This window comes from Acinonyx jubatus, chromosome B3 (genome assembly GCF_027475565.1).
Source record: "Acinonyx jubatus isolate Ajub_Pintada_27869175 chromosome B3, VMU_Ajub_asm_v1.0, whole genome shotgun sequence".
Taxonomy (NCBI): domain Eukaryota; kingdom Metazoa; phylum Chordata; class Mammalia; order Carnivora; family Felidae; genus Acinonyx; species Acinonyx jubatus.
Genome location: NC_069386.1, coordinates 143,076,070 through 143,090,477, shown reverse-complemented (window position 1 = coordinate 143,090,477; position 14,408 = coordinate 143,076,070). Strand labels below are relative to the sequence as shown.

General features: G+C 67.1%; 1 protein-coding gene across 9 annotated transcripts in view; it reads right to left on the bottom strand.

Annotated features, from left to right (window-relative positions):
• Positions 1-13,136, bottom strand: part of KIF26A (kinesin family member 26A) — a 42,606-nt gene extending 29,470 nt beyond the window's left edge. For 5 of the 9 annotated variants that reach the window (XM_053225026.1, XM_053225025.1, XM_053225027.1 and 2 more), the window contains exons 1-2: positions 12,961-13,136; positions 10,063-10,308 (exon numbers count right to left, since the gene is read on the bottom strand). In XM_053225026.1, the coding sequence (XP_053081001.1) occupies positions 10,063-10,308; positions 12,961-13,098 (384 nt within the window). In that variant the 5' untranslated portion in view covers positions 13,099-13,136. Of the gene's footprint in view, positions 1-10,062; positions 10,309-10,661; positions 10,918-12,960 lie in introns of those variants that run through there. The other 4 variants (XM_027066748.2, XM_027066749.2, XM_027066745.2 and 1 more) reach the window with 3 other exon arrangements.
• Between the last annotated feature and the right edge of the window lie 1,272 nt (positions 13,137-14,408).

Sequence of the window (14,408 nt, the reverse complement as noted above, 5' to 3'; positions counted from 1 at the left end):
AGGCCTCAAGCTCTGCCATCAAAGCCCCAGGAGGAAACTAGGCAGGTCTGCTCCAGTTGGGAGCAGGGGGTACTCACCACACCCCAGCCCTGCTTCGCCAGCCCCCCAGGAGGCCCGGCCCAGACACACCTGGGCCCACCCCGTGGCCCAAGCCCACTGTGGGGCCAACCACCCCTTCCCAGCACCGGCAGTCAAGCGCGCCTCTTGGGGGATCCTCACCTGGGCAGGGCAGAGGGTATCTCTCCCAGCTCCATCTCGTGTCACACACACGAGACACGAGAGGAGAGCCCTGCCTTGCGTGACCACGCAGAGACCCTAGTGGGGCCGAGAGCCCGCCCGGCCCTGAGCCCCTCTGGCAGGCCGGGCAGCACTGGGCTGGGCCACTCGCTGCTCTCACTTGGAAGCATGCGCCCCACACCGGAGGGACCTATGACCTCGCCAGGCAGCCGGACCAGCTCGGCAAACAGCAAGCTGTGGCCAGGACAGGCTCCCCACCCCCAGCACCCTGGCCCAGTGCTCAGGACTCCGGGAGGGGGAGCTTCACCCACACCACCTGCCGCCCCTGGGCGGCCTCCACAGAGACAAAGTCTGGGCAGTCCTTGCGGCCCCGCCCGCCTCCCCACTCTGGGACCACGGTGGCCTTCCCTTCACAAGCCAACAGCCCTCAGACCTTAATGCCGGGGGCTGGGAAGGCCCTTCCCCGAAGCCAGGTCTCCCCTGCAACTGCCAGGGCCCACAGGCCCAAGCCCATGAGAGGTCACTGGCCCAATTTCAGGAATTCTGACCCCTGAAAGGCCCAGTCACCATGCCATCTACCACCCACCCCCTCTCTGGAGCCCAGCACCTTCAGAAAGACAGTAATTACCCCACTGCAAGATATTACCTTTCGCTCTCCTCTGCGGTCTAATGAAGCAGATATCTTACTTGCATTTGGAAAATGTTTTTTTAATTTGATTCCATTTAGCACTGCAAACCATCTACCCATCATGCCGCCAGGGTTTTAGGGAGGCTCCCCCCCTAAATGCAATGACTTTCCATTTTTCATCTCCTTTCTGGGGTCTCCAAGTTGCTTCAAGTAATCCTTCCACTTCCTCCTGCCTTGGAGGCCCAGAACGACTGCTCCAGGGACGAGCTCGCCCGTCATCCCACCCAGAGGGGCCTCCCCAGCCCAGGGCGAGCAGCGCCCACCCTCGGGGCAGGACAGGAGCTCCCAGATCCCCACACTGAGGCCGACACAGGAGGAAGCGGGGACCGTGCTCCCCAGTTGGGAAAAAGACCCAGACCTCAGAGCTGCGAGACAACCCTCTCTGAGCCCTCGTCGCCCCGCCCTTAAAAAGGGGGCTCAGCACCCACCGGCAGGGCCTCTCGGAGGGCAGACGGGGCCAGAGGCCAAGACTGCGGGGGGGCCCTGAGGCCTAGGGGCTCCCTTCCCCAGCCCACCACTCTGTGCGCCTGGAGCCAGGGTCCTCGCTGGGGTCCCTCTGCCTCACCCTCCCTTCCCTCCACAAACAAATGCCCCGGGCTGTGACCCTGGGCAGCCACTGCTTCGGAGCTGACCACAAGTCCAGGAAGGGACCCCTGGCTGCCGGACCAGGCGCTGCTCCAACCTTGCAGGCTCTGTTGGCGATGACATTTCGATGTCGCGTGCAGCCCGGGGGACCCAGAGCCGGGGGCGGGGGGCGGTGGGGGGCAGGGGTTCAGTTTGCCAGCCAGCCACACCTGGGCCGCCCCACCCCTGCCTCCACCCGCCACGCACCTCACCAAGGGCCCAACTCTCAGCCAGAGGCCCTGCCCACCCACATCCCCTGGGTCCGGCGGGAAGACAGGAAGACTGCACACCCCCGGGCCAGACCCTCCCCCACCCGCCAGCCAGAACCCCGGACACTGATCCGGTCCCATCAGGCTGCAGTTCCGAAGGCCCCATAGCTGACACAGGCTCCCCTCCTCTGCCGGGGAGGTGGCGTGGGGGAACGGGGGGTGCTGCCCGGCCCACCCGGCGCCGACTGGCACCCGTCCCCAAGGCCCTGTGCCAGGCACCAGCCAGCTGGACAGCTCGGGGCACACACTAGTTCATTGAGACCCCCTCCCTTCAATGGCCTCCCCTGTCCTCCGCCCGATGCCACAACGCCACGCGCGGGCGGTGGGGACCCTGATGGCTAACAGCCTGACCAGCAGGACGGCCTCGGCGGGGGGGGTGGGGAGCGGCGTAGACAGGCTGGCTTCCCGGGGGCGCTCCCCACTCAGAGGGGGCTCTGCACACGCTTTGGGGGGCCTGGAGCTCACCCAGACACGGCTTTCAGTCCAACTCTGTGGGGGTGAGCTGCCACTCTCCTGGACCCCATTCTCCTCATCTGAGCCACGGGCCACAGCACACTCTCAGGGCCACTCAGGAGGGCCCAGAGCCCCAGGGAGGCCGGACGCTGCCCTGGGTGGCCCAGCCAGAGGAGGCGGCCGCTGAAACGGAGTGGAGCCCGTGCCCCTCAGCTGGCCCCGGGCCTCCCAAGTTCTCCTGCTGGGAACCTCTGCGTGCAGGTGGCCAGCCCAGATGTGCACCCAGCCACCAGGCCCCTCCGATGAGGCCGCCGGGGGGACCCAGGGCTGCAGCGCTCTCGTGGAAGGACTTCCAGGGCTCAGGGCTGGAGGGCGAGTCCGCTCCCCCACACCTCCTGACCTTTGACCTCATCCCCCTTCCCCTCCTCCCTCTACCTGGCATCCCGAGACAGGCATCCCCACCCCAGAAGGCCATCCCTGAAGGCCCTCACCCCATCTCTGTGGGGCTAGTTCTGAGATCGAATGCCACCTCGTCCAGGAGGCCCTCCTGGATGCCCCTTTCCAGAGTCCTCTCTCCCAGCCCCACAGCACTTCCGTTATGAGCACAGACACGGGAGGGTCACTCGCCCCCACGCGTGCTGTTTCCTCCCTCACCGCATGGGGTGGTGGAGTTAAGCGTGTTTTGCTCAGACAGAGGTCAGCCAACGGCTCGCAGGCATCGGCCCTCCCGTCTGCCCGGCTCCCTGTCCCCCCCTCCCTTCCCAAAGCACCACCCACAGCCCAGGGTGGTGTGCACCCCAGCCCCTGACCTAAACAAGCCCCAGGGGTGTTCTGAGAGGAGGGATCCCACAGCACAGACCCAGCCAGCCCTCCTCACCCATCACCCAGCAGAGAGGACAGACACGGGACAGGACGGGTCCCAGCATCATCTCGACATCCGGCGCCCAGACTGCCAGGCCCCCCCCAGGCCCCCCGCTGGCCCACCATGCCGGCCGGATGAGTCCCCTCAGACCCGTCTCCACAGACACCCAGCCGGCCACAAACCATGCTCCTCACCGGCCACCATGAGCCTGAGGGGCTCTTGGATCAGACCACCAAGCTTGGGAGGCACGGCTGGGGCCCAACATGCCGAGAGTTCAGGAAGGGACAGGGCAAGGAGAGGGGCCCCCAGCGACAAGACCAGGAGGGCCCGTGGCTGCACTTTGGGTGGCCACCAAGCAAGCCAAGCCAAAATGGTTCCCAGACAATCCCTCAGGTTTTAGACGGGCCGAGTTTGTGGGGCCGGTCGGGGTTCCAGGTGGCCTGGCATCATGGCTGTGAGGGTTGGACAGGGACCTTCGGGGACGGGTGGACCAGCATCCATCACGGGGTCAGAGGTGAGTGCAGAAGGCCAGCACCGGGCCCAGCGGGACCATCAATCTGTCAGCCCCAGGCGCCCGCTGAGCCCACCCACCCCTGCCCCCAGCCCAGCCCCCACAACTGAAGCCTGGGATGCTGGCGGGAAGCCCCCCACCCACAGGACACCCGGACCCCTGCAGACAGCCCTCAAGCCACCCCAGCCCCACAGGGGATCCCCCAGCCACAAAATGTGACACCGGAAGTGAAAATGCCCCCTTTTAACCGGGGGTGAGCAAGGCACTCAGCCCCAGGACCCTGTTCGCAGATGGGGAAGCAGAGACCCTGCAAAGGGGTGATGCCCCAGGCTCCCGCTTCAGGCAGTGGCCCCACGCCCTGGGTTCCCTCCCGCAGGGGAGCGTCTCCAGCCACCCCCCCTCCCCCCTCCCCCATCGTGGAAAGGGAGAGCTCAGAGCTCAGGGGCAAAGTAAAAGGAGTGGCTCCCAGGGGCACCTGGGGGACTCAGTGGGTTGAGCATCCGACTTCGGGTCAGGTCATGACCTCAGTTCATGGGTTCAAACCCCGCGTCGGGCTCTGGGCTGACAGCTCAGGGCCTGGAGCCTGCTTTGGATTCTGTGTCTCCCTCTCTCTCTGCCCCTCCCCTGCTCAAGACCTCTCTCTCTCTTTCTCAAAAAATAAATAAATTTTAAAAAAATTTTTAAAAGGAGTGGCTCCCAGAGGCCCAGCCACCTTAGCTGGCTGCCTCCAGGAACCCAGAGGACAGCCTGGCCTCAACTCCACTCCCCCCGGCCCCCCACAGAATCTTGCTCTGTTCCCAGGGAGTGAAGGAGCAGACAGAGGCCACACAGGCCAAGGGGACACTCAATCCACCTCTATTCTATTCATTTACTCACACTCCACACCTTTTTGCACAAAGCACCGGCCACGGCTTTCAAGAACTACACAGCAGACGTCAGATACAAAACCATAGAGACAGTTGCTTTAGAACAAATAGGAATGATCAATTCCCAAAAGACACAAGAGAACACGCCCATGTCATTGGCGGAAGCTGAAGAATCCACTGGCCTGAGCTTCCCCACAGGCATAGGGAAAGGGAAACTCGAGTTGCCTTGCTATTTAAAATAAGGACTGGCTCTTCTGACTCCCAAATGAGATCCTTCCGTGACACTCGAGGGATCAAGGCACCCAGGAAAAGGCCCCAGATGCATTTCCTCGGCCCATTCCAAACCATCACAAGTCTTGCGGCAAGGCTCTGAGCAGCCCGGCGGGGGGGTGACCTGTGGCCTCCCTCCCTGACCCTCCACCTCTCACTCTCAGCAGACAGGCAGCAAGGCCGATCTCCCTACACACGCCCCTGGCTCGGTCCCACCTCTGACTGTAGCGGGACCCTCCTCGTGCTCCCTCCCACGGGACACAGGGACTGGCCCGCACCAAGGCCAGCTCCCGAAGCCCCATCTCTGCTTGTGGCCGGTGCCCAGAAGGCAGGGGTTGGCAGCCCTTCAGCTCAAGCCCACCCGCACTGCCCACCCTCACTCCCTGAAGCCCTGGACCAGCAAGGAGATGAGACAGGCACAAGGACCCTGTCATTCCATTACTGGACCCAAGTATACCAGGGGGCACTGGCTGCACCACCGTCTATCCCAGGGAGGAGGGGCCAGCTGAAATCTCACAGAGACCTAACCGGCCCCCCTCCCTCCCCCGGCACAGGCTCGGTCCCCCAGAGTGGCCTGGGAGCCTCCGAGGCCCACACACTCATCCCTTCCCGGCTGAGTCATCATCGGGGCCCCTGCCAGATGGGAGACCAGCCCCAGGGAGCTCCCGCCCCTCTCACACCTCCCCAGCCCCTCCCCAGCCGCCTCCAGAGCCTGCCAACACCTGGCTCAGCGGGGGTGCTCTGCTGAGGCCGCCTGCCCTGCCCTGTGGAGCCCCAAGGCAGACACCCTGGTCCTGGCACGGGGGCGGCCCCAGAAACAGGTGGAGCCCAGGCCAGGCTCCCGACAGCGTGGGAACCAGGGGTTCAGGGACCCTGACCGCAGGCAGCAAACGTCCCACGCCAGCTGAGCTCAGCCCCTGCCCTCCCGGGACCACAGGGCAGCTGGGACAGCAGACCCAGGGGCCCACTGTTGCAGTCAGAGCTGGGGGCCATGGACACAGAGCACCCAGGGGACTCAGAAGGCTTCCTGGCGGGGGAGTGACAGCTGAATGTCGAGCTGGCAGAACCCCACCCCCAAGCCAGACCCCAGAGAGAAGCAGGAGGCTCTCCAGAACTCCAGCCTTAGGAGCCTACTTCTGTCTCCCCTGAGCCGTGCACTGGACAGGAACCCACGGCCTCCCCAGCAGCCTTCAGACCGACTGTCCAGCTTGGTGCAAAATGTAAGCTAGCACATGCCTGGGGCTGCACCGGTGGGCAGGGACCTCGGCAGTGGCTGTGGAGCTCATAGTGGGTAGGCGGGGGTGGGGGGCAGGAGGGTGGGACCCCCTGCCAGGTGAGCAAGAGGTTTCCAAGAGCCGAATGAGAATTGATCCCTTTCCCTCAACAGGGGGCGCTAATCAATCCCACACCGGTACCGACACGTTGAAGGTCATGGGGTCTCTGGAGAAGTCGTCACCTCTGCGTGATGCACCTGGATGGCAGCTGGGATGGATCCCCAAGCAAGAGCCCTGTCCCCACTGCTGCAAGGGGAGTTAGGATGGCCATCCTCCATGGGGGCTGTCACCCGGGTGGGGGAGGGGAGAGCAGGAATCCAGCCCAACAGCCATGGGGGTGAACACAGAGGGGTGGGTCACTCAGTCATTCAACAAACATACAGGGGTCACCCAGACCCCAGGCCTGCCTGGACAGAGCTCCTGGCCTAGGGGCAGCACAGTGGCCAAGGGGTGTGGAAAGGGCCGAGAAAGGCCCGGGTCGGGTGGCCTTCCAGAGTGGGGTGGGGTATGGGGGAGGGAGGCTCAGCGACCCTGGAGGAGCAGTCAGAGCCATGAACGTGGAGGGAAGCCAGTCCACGCAGGCTGAGTCTCCCAGCCACAGTCAGCAGTGCAGGCACCAGAACCGGGGGCGCTGGCGACTTGGGCTGCATAGTTCTGCCACGTGAGCGCGGGGAGGACGGGGGCCGGGGGAGGACGGGGGCCAGGGGAGGACGAGGGCCGAGGGTCTGCAAAAGGAATGCCTATGACAAACCACCTGGGGTGAGGGACAGGATGGGGACTTCAGGCAGAGTGGCCTCTGTGGGCAGGGGTGTCCCTTTCAGTGAGCCTCTGTCTGATGGGGCCAGGACAGCAGCACTGGGACTGGCAAAGACCCCTCCTGATGAGAGGTCCCTCCTGGCTGCACTGAGGGTGGGAGCTGGGGGCGGGCAGGCGTCGGGAAGGGACAGAAGGGATGCTGACAGCGGTCTGCAGGAACTCACTGACCAGTTCGAGGCAGCGGGTGAGGAAACCAAACAGTGTGGACGCGGCCCCAGTTTCTGCCTCGGGGGAAGGGGGACACAGCGGCCAGTGACTAAGCTGGGGGGCACTCAGCTGCAGCAGAAGAGGAAGACCCAGGTTTGGTCCCTTCGAGGGACGTGTTGCGAGCCCCCGGCAGACTTTTCGGAGACAGGGGCACCCGGGAGGGGCACAGGGAGATCAGAGCAGACAACTGGCCGGATTGCCTGGGGATGAGAAGGGTATCTGTAGCTGGGCCCACAGTGGGAAGAGTCCGTGAAAGGGTCCTGAAGGGTTCATCTGGGGAACCTGGCGAGAGCTGAAGGAGGCAGAGAGGGGTGCCCAGCCTGGAGGCCCCCATCCGGCCGTCTGCTCCACACCAAGGCCCACTGCCCTTCTTGGTTCGGGTAAGGACAGTCTCCCAGGCTCCAACCCTCCCGTGCCCTCTGGGGGCATCAGGACACAGTCCTAACCCCTCCACGAGAATGCTGTCCCTGGGTGGGGACTATGGTCACCTTCACTCCCCGGACGGGGAAACTGAGGAAGACACAGATTGAAAAGAGGACACAGCAGCAAAGGAGAGGAGGGCCTTACACCCGGGACACCTGATGGCTGGGCAAGGCTCCAAATGCCCCACTCAACCCCACGGGCACCAAAGACCCGGGCACAGATGACCCTCGAGGCCCACATCCCGGGAAGAGCAGCAAGGGCCAAGGGGTTCGAGCCGCCCTGTGCTGGCACTGTTCTACCCACCTGTGAAATGGGTACACAGATGGTCCCGGATCTCAACAAACCTGCCTGAGGTCCCAGAGCAGGGAGCCGTCTGCTGGTGGGAGGGTGGGCAAGGAGCCAGCTGGGCGGAGCCCTGGCGGGGATGCCAAGGGCAGAAAATGGGGTGACCTTGAGCTGGCGGAAAGATCAAAGTCCCTCCACCTTCTCAAGCCTTTCTCTACACCGAGATCAAGCAGGGACCCCCAGGGTGAGGGCCTCCGATAGCCAGGCTCCGGTCCGGCTCCAGCCCCACCGCCCAGTGTCTTTCTGGCCTCAGAACAAAGCCCCGTGCTTCCCTGGACCATGGGCCAGACTCTGAGGAGGACTGGGCTCACCCGAAGCCAATCACACACAGCCCCCACCCCCCCAGCTACCTCCCAAACCGAAGCAGAAGCAGGTCCGTGCACGTGCCCTACGCACCAACTCCCCAGCCTTCCCTGAAGGAAGTTGTGGGCCAGGACGCCAGGGAGAGCCCGGGCTTCACAGGGCAATGACGCCTACCAAGGCCCGGAGGTCTCGGGCCCAAACCCCTAGGTCCCTGGGCGTGGGTGGCTCAGCCCAAGGGCCTGAAGGGTTTCCATCCTCTGGGGAGAAACAGTGGATCATGGGGCCTTCCCTCCCGCGGGCACAGCACTCTACAGGTTGGACCTCACTCCCAGAATGGCCCCGGGGAAGACTTCACTCATCTGACAGAGGAGGAAACGCAGCGGGGGAGGGGCCGCGGAGCAGGAACAAAGCAGGGGACCCTGGTCTGCTGGGTGAGCATGCCACTGGGTACCAAGGATGGCCAGGAAAGGGGGTGAGCCCCCACCTGGCACTGAGGGCTACTGCCAAACCCAGGACAGGCCGGGGCAGGGGGCAGGTGAGCCCTCTGGGTGGTCAGGACGCTTCCCTGCTCAGCATCAGCAGGAGGAGACCAGTGAGCCACGCCCACCCTTGATGAGGGCCTCTGTCTCTCTCTACCGGGATCCCCCACCCACCTGCAACCAGCTGGCCGACATGCCCAGCACCACCAGCCACGGAAGCCCCTCCTCTCTCTGGCCTCAGTTTCCCCTAATGGGGTAATAAGATGGCCAGGCAGCTCTGACAGACCCCCGGAAGTCTGTCCCAAACCACCCTCTCGTGGGGCCCTGAAGGTCCTCTGCTGTCTTTTCGACCAGATGCAGGCCATCTGGGTCACAGAGCTTGGAAAGCCTTCACGCTGCCCGGAGCAGCAAGTGAGGAGGGTCCAGCCCCACCCCGGGGGGGCAGGCCGCAGGTCCCCTCTCCCCACCGCAGAAAGGGTGCGCCCAGGACAGAAACGAGACTCCCCTCCCTTCCCCCACCTGGCCGAGACAGGAACACCAGGGGACCCCTGGAACCCAGGGCCTGGCCCCCACCCCAGACTTCTAAGCCCCCTTAGAGACCTATATTTAGATTCAATGGGGATTGTGCGGACTTCCCAAGAAGGCTTTCAAAAAGACTGAAGGTCTGGCGGGAAGGGCTTCCTCTGGAGACCCCCACCTTCCCAGGCTTTGCAAACTTCCAGCGCTCATTGTTCCTTGAACAATGGTCCCAGCTCCTTCCAAGACCAGGGCAAGCCCATTGGCTGGAGAATCTGGCAGAGCCCTCTCCCAGGGCAAACACCTAGGCGGCTGGGGCCCAGGCACTCGGTTCCCAAAAGGGTGGCCCCTGCCTAAGGTGAGCAAAGCCCCAGGCCATGTCCCACACACCATTCTCACTCACGACCCGGGGAGGGGGGCAGGCAGGGCCCCCCTCACAGCGGCAGGCCCACCCTCTGGTCCTCCAAGCCCTCCTGCCCCAGGTGTGCAATTTCCAGACACCTGGCTGGGGGCCCGGGGGCCCCAAGGGCGACCGCGCACCGAGTAACCTCTGGCTGCCGGCAGGGCAGGAGCTGTCCCGCCCTGGGTGGGAGCTGTCCCGCCCTGGGTGGAGTCCCTGCCGGCTCCCTCTCTCCCCTCCCCCTCCCAAACACAGACTGCGGTTCCAGCTGTGCGACATCTGCGGCTCCGGGAGAAGCGCCTGCCCTACCGGCCTCCAATCCCACCGCGGAGCCTCTTAGGATGAACTGCTACAACCCACACGCACCGCGTTACAGAAGGGGAAACCGAGGCCCGGAGAAGGGAAGGAACGAGGCAGAAAACACTCGGCGGAACCTCGCCTCCCTCCGGGGCCCCGAGGTCTCCCCAAAGCCGGCACGGGCCCTGCCCGGAGAAGCGGGTCCGAGAAAGGCTCACTTACCCGGAGGGGTGTTCCGGGCCCGCTGACCAGCTTCCACGCCTGTCGCTTGAGCTCGGCGAGCTTCGTGTGGCAGTGGCGGCACCAACCGCCCCCGCCGGCCGAGTGGCCCTGCTCTGCGCCCGCACCGGCGCCCTCGGGCGCAGGGCGGCTGCCGCATGGGTCCTGCTCGGGCCCGTTGGGCAGCCTCTTGCGGGGGGACACCTCCAACAGCTGCAGCGGCTCGCGGGCCGGGCCGCCCTCGGCCACCTGCGGGGGGTGGGGGCAGAAGGGGACGTGAGCCTGGGCCCCTGAGCAGTGCCACGCCGGGACCCAGCACCAGTGACTCCAGATCTCAGCGTGTCCCGGCCCCGGAGTGAGGCACGCGACAAAGTTCGGAGCGCGGGGCGCGAACCTGCCGCCCGCCCTCTCCTTCCACCCGGGGGGGTCCGGATCGGGGTCCCTCCCAGCAGGGGGCCCGGCGCCCCCAGCGTTCCGCTCCAGGCCCGGCCCCCAGGGGGCGCAGCGCACCCCGCGAGCATCCTCGGCGTCCCGGACTCCGTCTCGGGGCGCCGGCTGGCGCCCCGCCGCCCGCCTCCCTCTCGGGGCCCGGCCGCGCGTACCGCGGGTGGTGCTGTGCACAGCGGGGAGCCGCGGCCGCCCATGGCCTGGACGCCGGAAGGGCCGGGAGGGTGCTTCGGGCCGCGAGGGCTCTCCGGGGTCGCCGAAGCTACGTGATCCGGCCCCGGGGCGCCCCCATGGTCCGGCCGGCCGCTCCGAAGTTGGCGGCGCGGGCGTGTGGGAGGAGAGCGCGCGACGACGGCGGCGGTGGCGGCGGTGGCCGCGGCGGCGGCGGCGGCGGCGGCGGCGGCGGGCGTGCAGGGGAGGCGAGGGCGGGGCGGGGGCGGGGCCCCGGGGGCGGGGCCGGCGGAGCGGGGCTCGGGGAAGGCCGTCCGGCCCCGCCTAAGCCCTCCGCACGGCTGCGCGTGGGGGAGGGAGCCCTCTGCGCCGCGCGGCCCCTCCCACTCCAAGGACCCCGACCTGTTAGGCGAGTCCCGGCCCGAGGGAGGGGCGCTGGGGGCCCCCGTGAGATACTCGGTACACTTGCGCGCATGCGCCTTCCTGCTCCTCTCCCGGGACAGTGGGGTCTGCGCGTCTCCTGGGAGGCACCGACCCACTCCTCACGTAACAGGCGAGGAAACTGAGGTCGCAGAGAAGGTCTTGCCCAAGGTCACGGTGCTAGGCGGGACGAGGAATGGGCTGAACCCCGGCCCAGACTCCCACTCGCTTTTTCCTGCAAATACAGCGCACTCCGCGTGTCGCTGGTCGCCCTTCGGGTCTAACAGTCGCAAGTAGGTGAGTTTCGCCGCGGTCCGCGCCTCGGAACGTGCAGTGCCTGCGCCACAGGGTCTCTCTCTGGGCGAGTCTGCAAGCGGCACGCGTGTCTTTGCAGCCGCGCGTGTGCAGGACGATGCGTGTGCGCGCTGTGCGCCCGGGAAGCGGGAGGAGGTGGCGCGGCTGGCCCCGGGCGTGTGCGCGGGACCTGTTGTCAGCCGGCCTGGCAGATGGGAACTTAGCTGCGGAATTAATTGCCTGTTTGTCTCCGGCTGAGAGGTCGCCCCCCATCTCGGCGACCGGTTGCTCCCGCTCCAGCCCGGCCCTGAGAGTCGCCGCGATGTGAGGCGCAGGCGGCTGGGGGTCTAGGCTCCCGCGCAGCCAGAAATCCCGGGTCGCGCTCGGAGGGCGCGGCCGCGGGCTTCCCGTGACGCGAGCGCCCCCTGCTGGCCGCCGCGCGCTCTCCGCCCCGAGGCTGGAGAGACACCGGGCGCCACGAGTCCTGGGCAAGAAGACGCGCCCCGGGAACCTAGAGGAGCCCAGCCAGAGAAAGGGCCGGCTGGCGGGCCGGGGTCCAGTCGGAGACCCCGGCCCGCGCGGCTCCCCGCGCACACGAACGCTCACACAGATAAGAACTGCTCCTCGCCTCGCCTGGGCCCCTCCAAGCGACCCCTCCTTCATTACGTTTTGCCCACCACCCTTTTACTTGGAAGGTCCTCCCTGCCCACGCACGCACTCCCCAAAAAGGAGCAGTGCATCGTAACACACGCCCCCCCCCGCCCGGCTTTCCGAGTCATTTCTGACCGTGGGCGGGGCGGGGGCGGGATAAAGTGGGCAGGGGGTCCCCACTCTCACTCCGCAAACCCACAGCCCCCAGCCCTTTCCCGCCGACCCGGGGGCCGAAGCTCTTCCCCTCTCCCATCTCATCTCAGCCTCCCGAAGGAAAAAGGAGGCAGCCCCCGTCCGCCTCTGGGTACCGCTGGGCACTCCCCACGCCGCATCGCCAGCCAACAGCCCGGTTGCCCGCCCCTCAACTAGTCCGGGACGCGACACACACCCGGGCCCGGGAAGTGCGGCTCTGCCCCCCCCCACACACACACACACTCCCCACAGTCACCCGCGGGAACACACTGATGCCGAGCGCCCGGGTCCGACGCCCGGGCCGGCCACGCCCGCAACTTCAGTTGTCCGCGCAGCTGCGGCGCTCGGGGTGCACACGCTCACACCCCACACCGGGTTCCCGGGGAGGGGGGCGCGCACACAGCCCGGCAGGACCTGGAGTCACCTCAGGGACTCAGGGTCGGCCGCCAGGCCCCCGACCCCCAGCCAGGCGCGCCGTGGGATCCGGAGTCCCTGCGCTGCTCTCTCCGCCCCGCTGGCTGCCTCGGCCAGGACGCAGCCTCAGTGGGAGACCGGGGCGCCGGCAGCGGGGTGAAGTGCGGCAGCGAGTCCCTGGGCCGGCCTGCGGGACGCTGCTCGTGACCCACTGCCTCCCTCCCGGCGCCGCACCCTCGGCCGCGGGAGCCGCGCCGCAAAGTCGCGGGACAGCGCTTCCGCCGCCGGCGCGTCCCGCCGCCCGGCCCTCACCTTGGCTCGCCGCCGCAGGAGGTGGCTGGTGAAGCCCAGGATGACCTCCGAGTCCAGGCAGAGCGCCCCCATCTCCAGCAGGCTGGGCACCTTGCGGGGCGCGCCGCGGGGCGGCTCTGGCGGCCCGGGCAGCGCCATGGAGGAGCGGAGCGCGGGGAGCGGCCAGGAGCTCCTCCCGCCGCCGCCGCCGCCGCCGCCTCCCCGCTCGCGCGCTCACTGGCCGCGCGCCCGCCGCCGCCGCGCCCCGCACCGCGCAGGGCCGCCCGCCAGGCCCCCGGTCCTCCGCGGCCCCTGCGCTCGCGCCGCGCGCCCCCGCGCTCCGACCCCGCCCGCCCGCCCGCTCGCGCCGACAGCGCCCCCTCCGCCGGGCCGGCGAGCCAAACGCCCGGCCGGGCGCACCCGAGGAGGAGGGGCGCGGGGAACCCAAGGCCCGCTTGCTGGGGGGCGGAGGGTGGGGGCGCGGGGACCCCGCCTGGGCCCGCATTCCTTGCCTCGTAGGCCCCTGCCGGATGCGCCTGCCCGGGAGCGCAGGGCCGGGGGCGGGGGAGGCGCTGAGCAGGGCTCTCGTAAACCTCTGCCGACTGGAGACGTATCTCGGCTCTTCCCCCTTTGATCCGATCCGTCCCGCGGCTCCCAGGCCCTGGAGACGCGTAGGGAGCCCAGTGGCCTTGTGCACCCCATCCTGCCCGTGCTCCAGGACGCCCCCGTCTGGGGCGGCTGCTGGGAAGCCCCCATCCCACGCCCCAGCCTCGGCCTATGGACCTCCAAGGCCGGCCCCCCCCCCCCCCCCCCCGGCACCAGCAGCTCCTCCCCTCTGACCGACCCCTCTGGCCCCTCCAGTAACTCCCTGCGGACTGGGGGATTCCCGCTAGTCTCCTGGCAGGGCCAAATTGTGTTCGGAGTCGAGTCGCGTCCAGTCGGATCCAGGGTAGATCTGCCCGGATTCCAGCTCCCAGCCAGACCTGTGGCTCCTCTGTGCGCAGCCCCTGGGGAGGAGTTAAGCGAAGAGACCAGGTTGCCTAAATCACCTGGGCCCCCGAGGAAGGTCTTTGGGAGTTATGGGGGAGGTGTCAAGGGACAGAGCTGGGGGACGGGCCTTGAACAGGACCTGGAAGGGGAGAAGACTGGAGAGCTAGGGGGCCTGGAGGTCAGAGGGCTGCCCCCTCCAGAGGCCCTGGTGCTTAGACTGCAGGACGCAGCAGCATGGCTAGGGCGCTACCATGGGGCCAGCCAGACCCTCCTCTCTGCCCCATGGAAGGATCATGGAGTCTCCCCCGCCCCCAACTCCCCTAGGGACCAGGAGACCCTCGTGCCTCCCCAGCTTCTTCCCCTGACTCCCACAGAAGGCAGCTGAAGGACACTGCTTCCACGTGACCGCACCTGACAGACACATCGTAACCACCGCATCTGTGGGCCAGCAATTGCCAGCACCCCGCCCCCACCCAGCT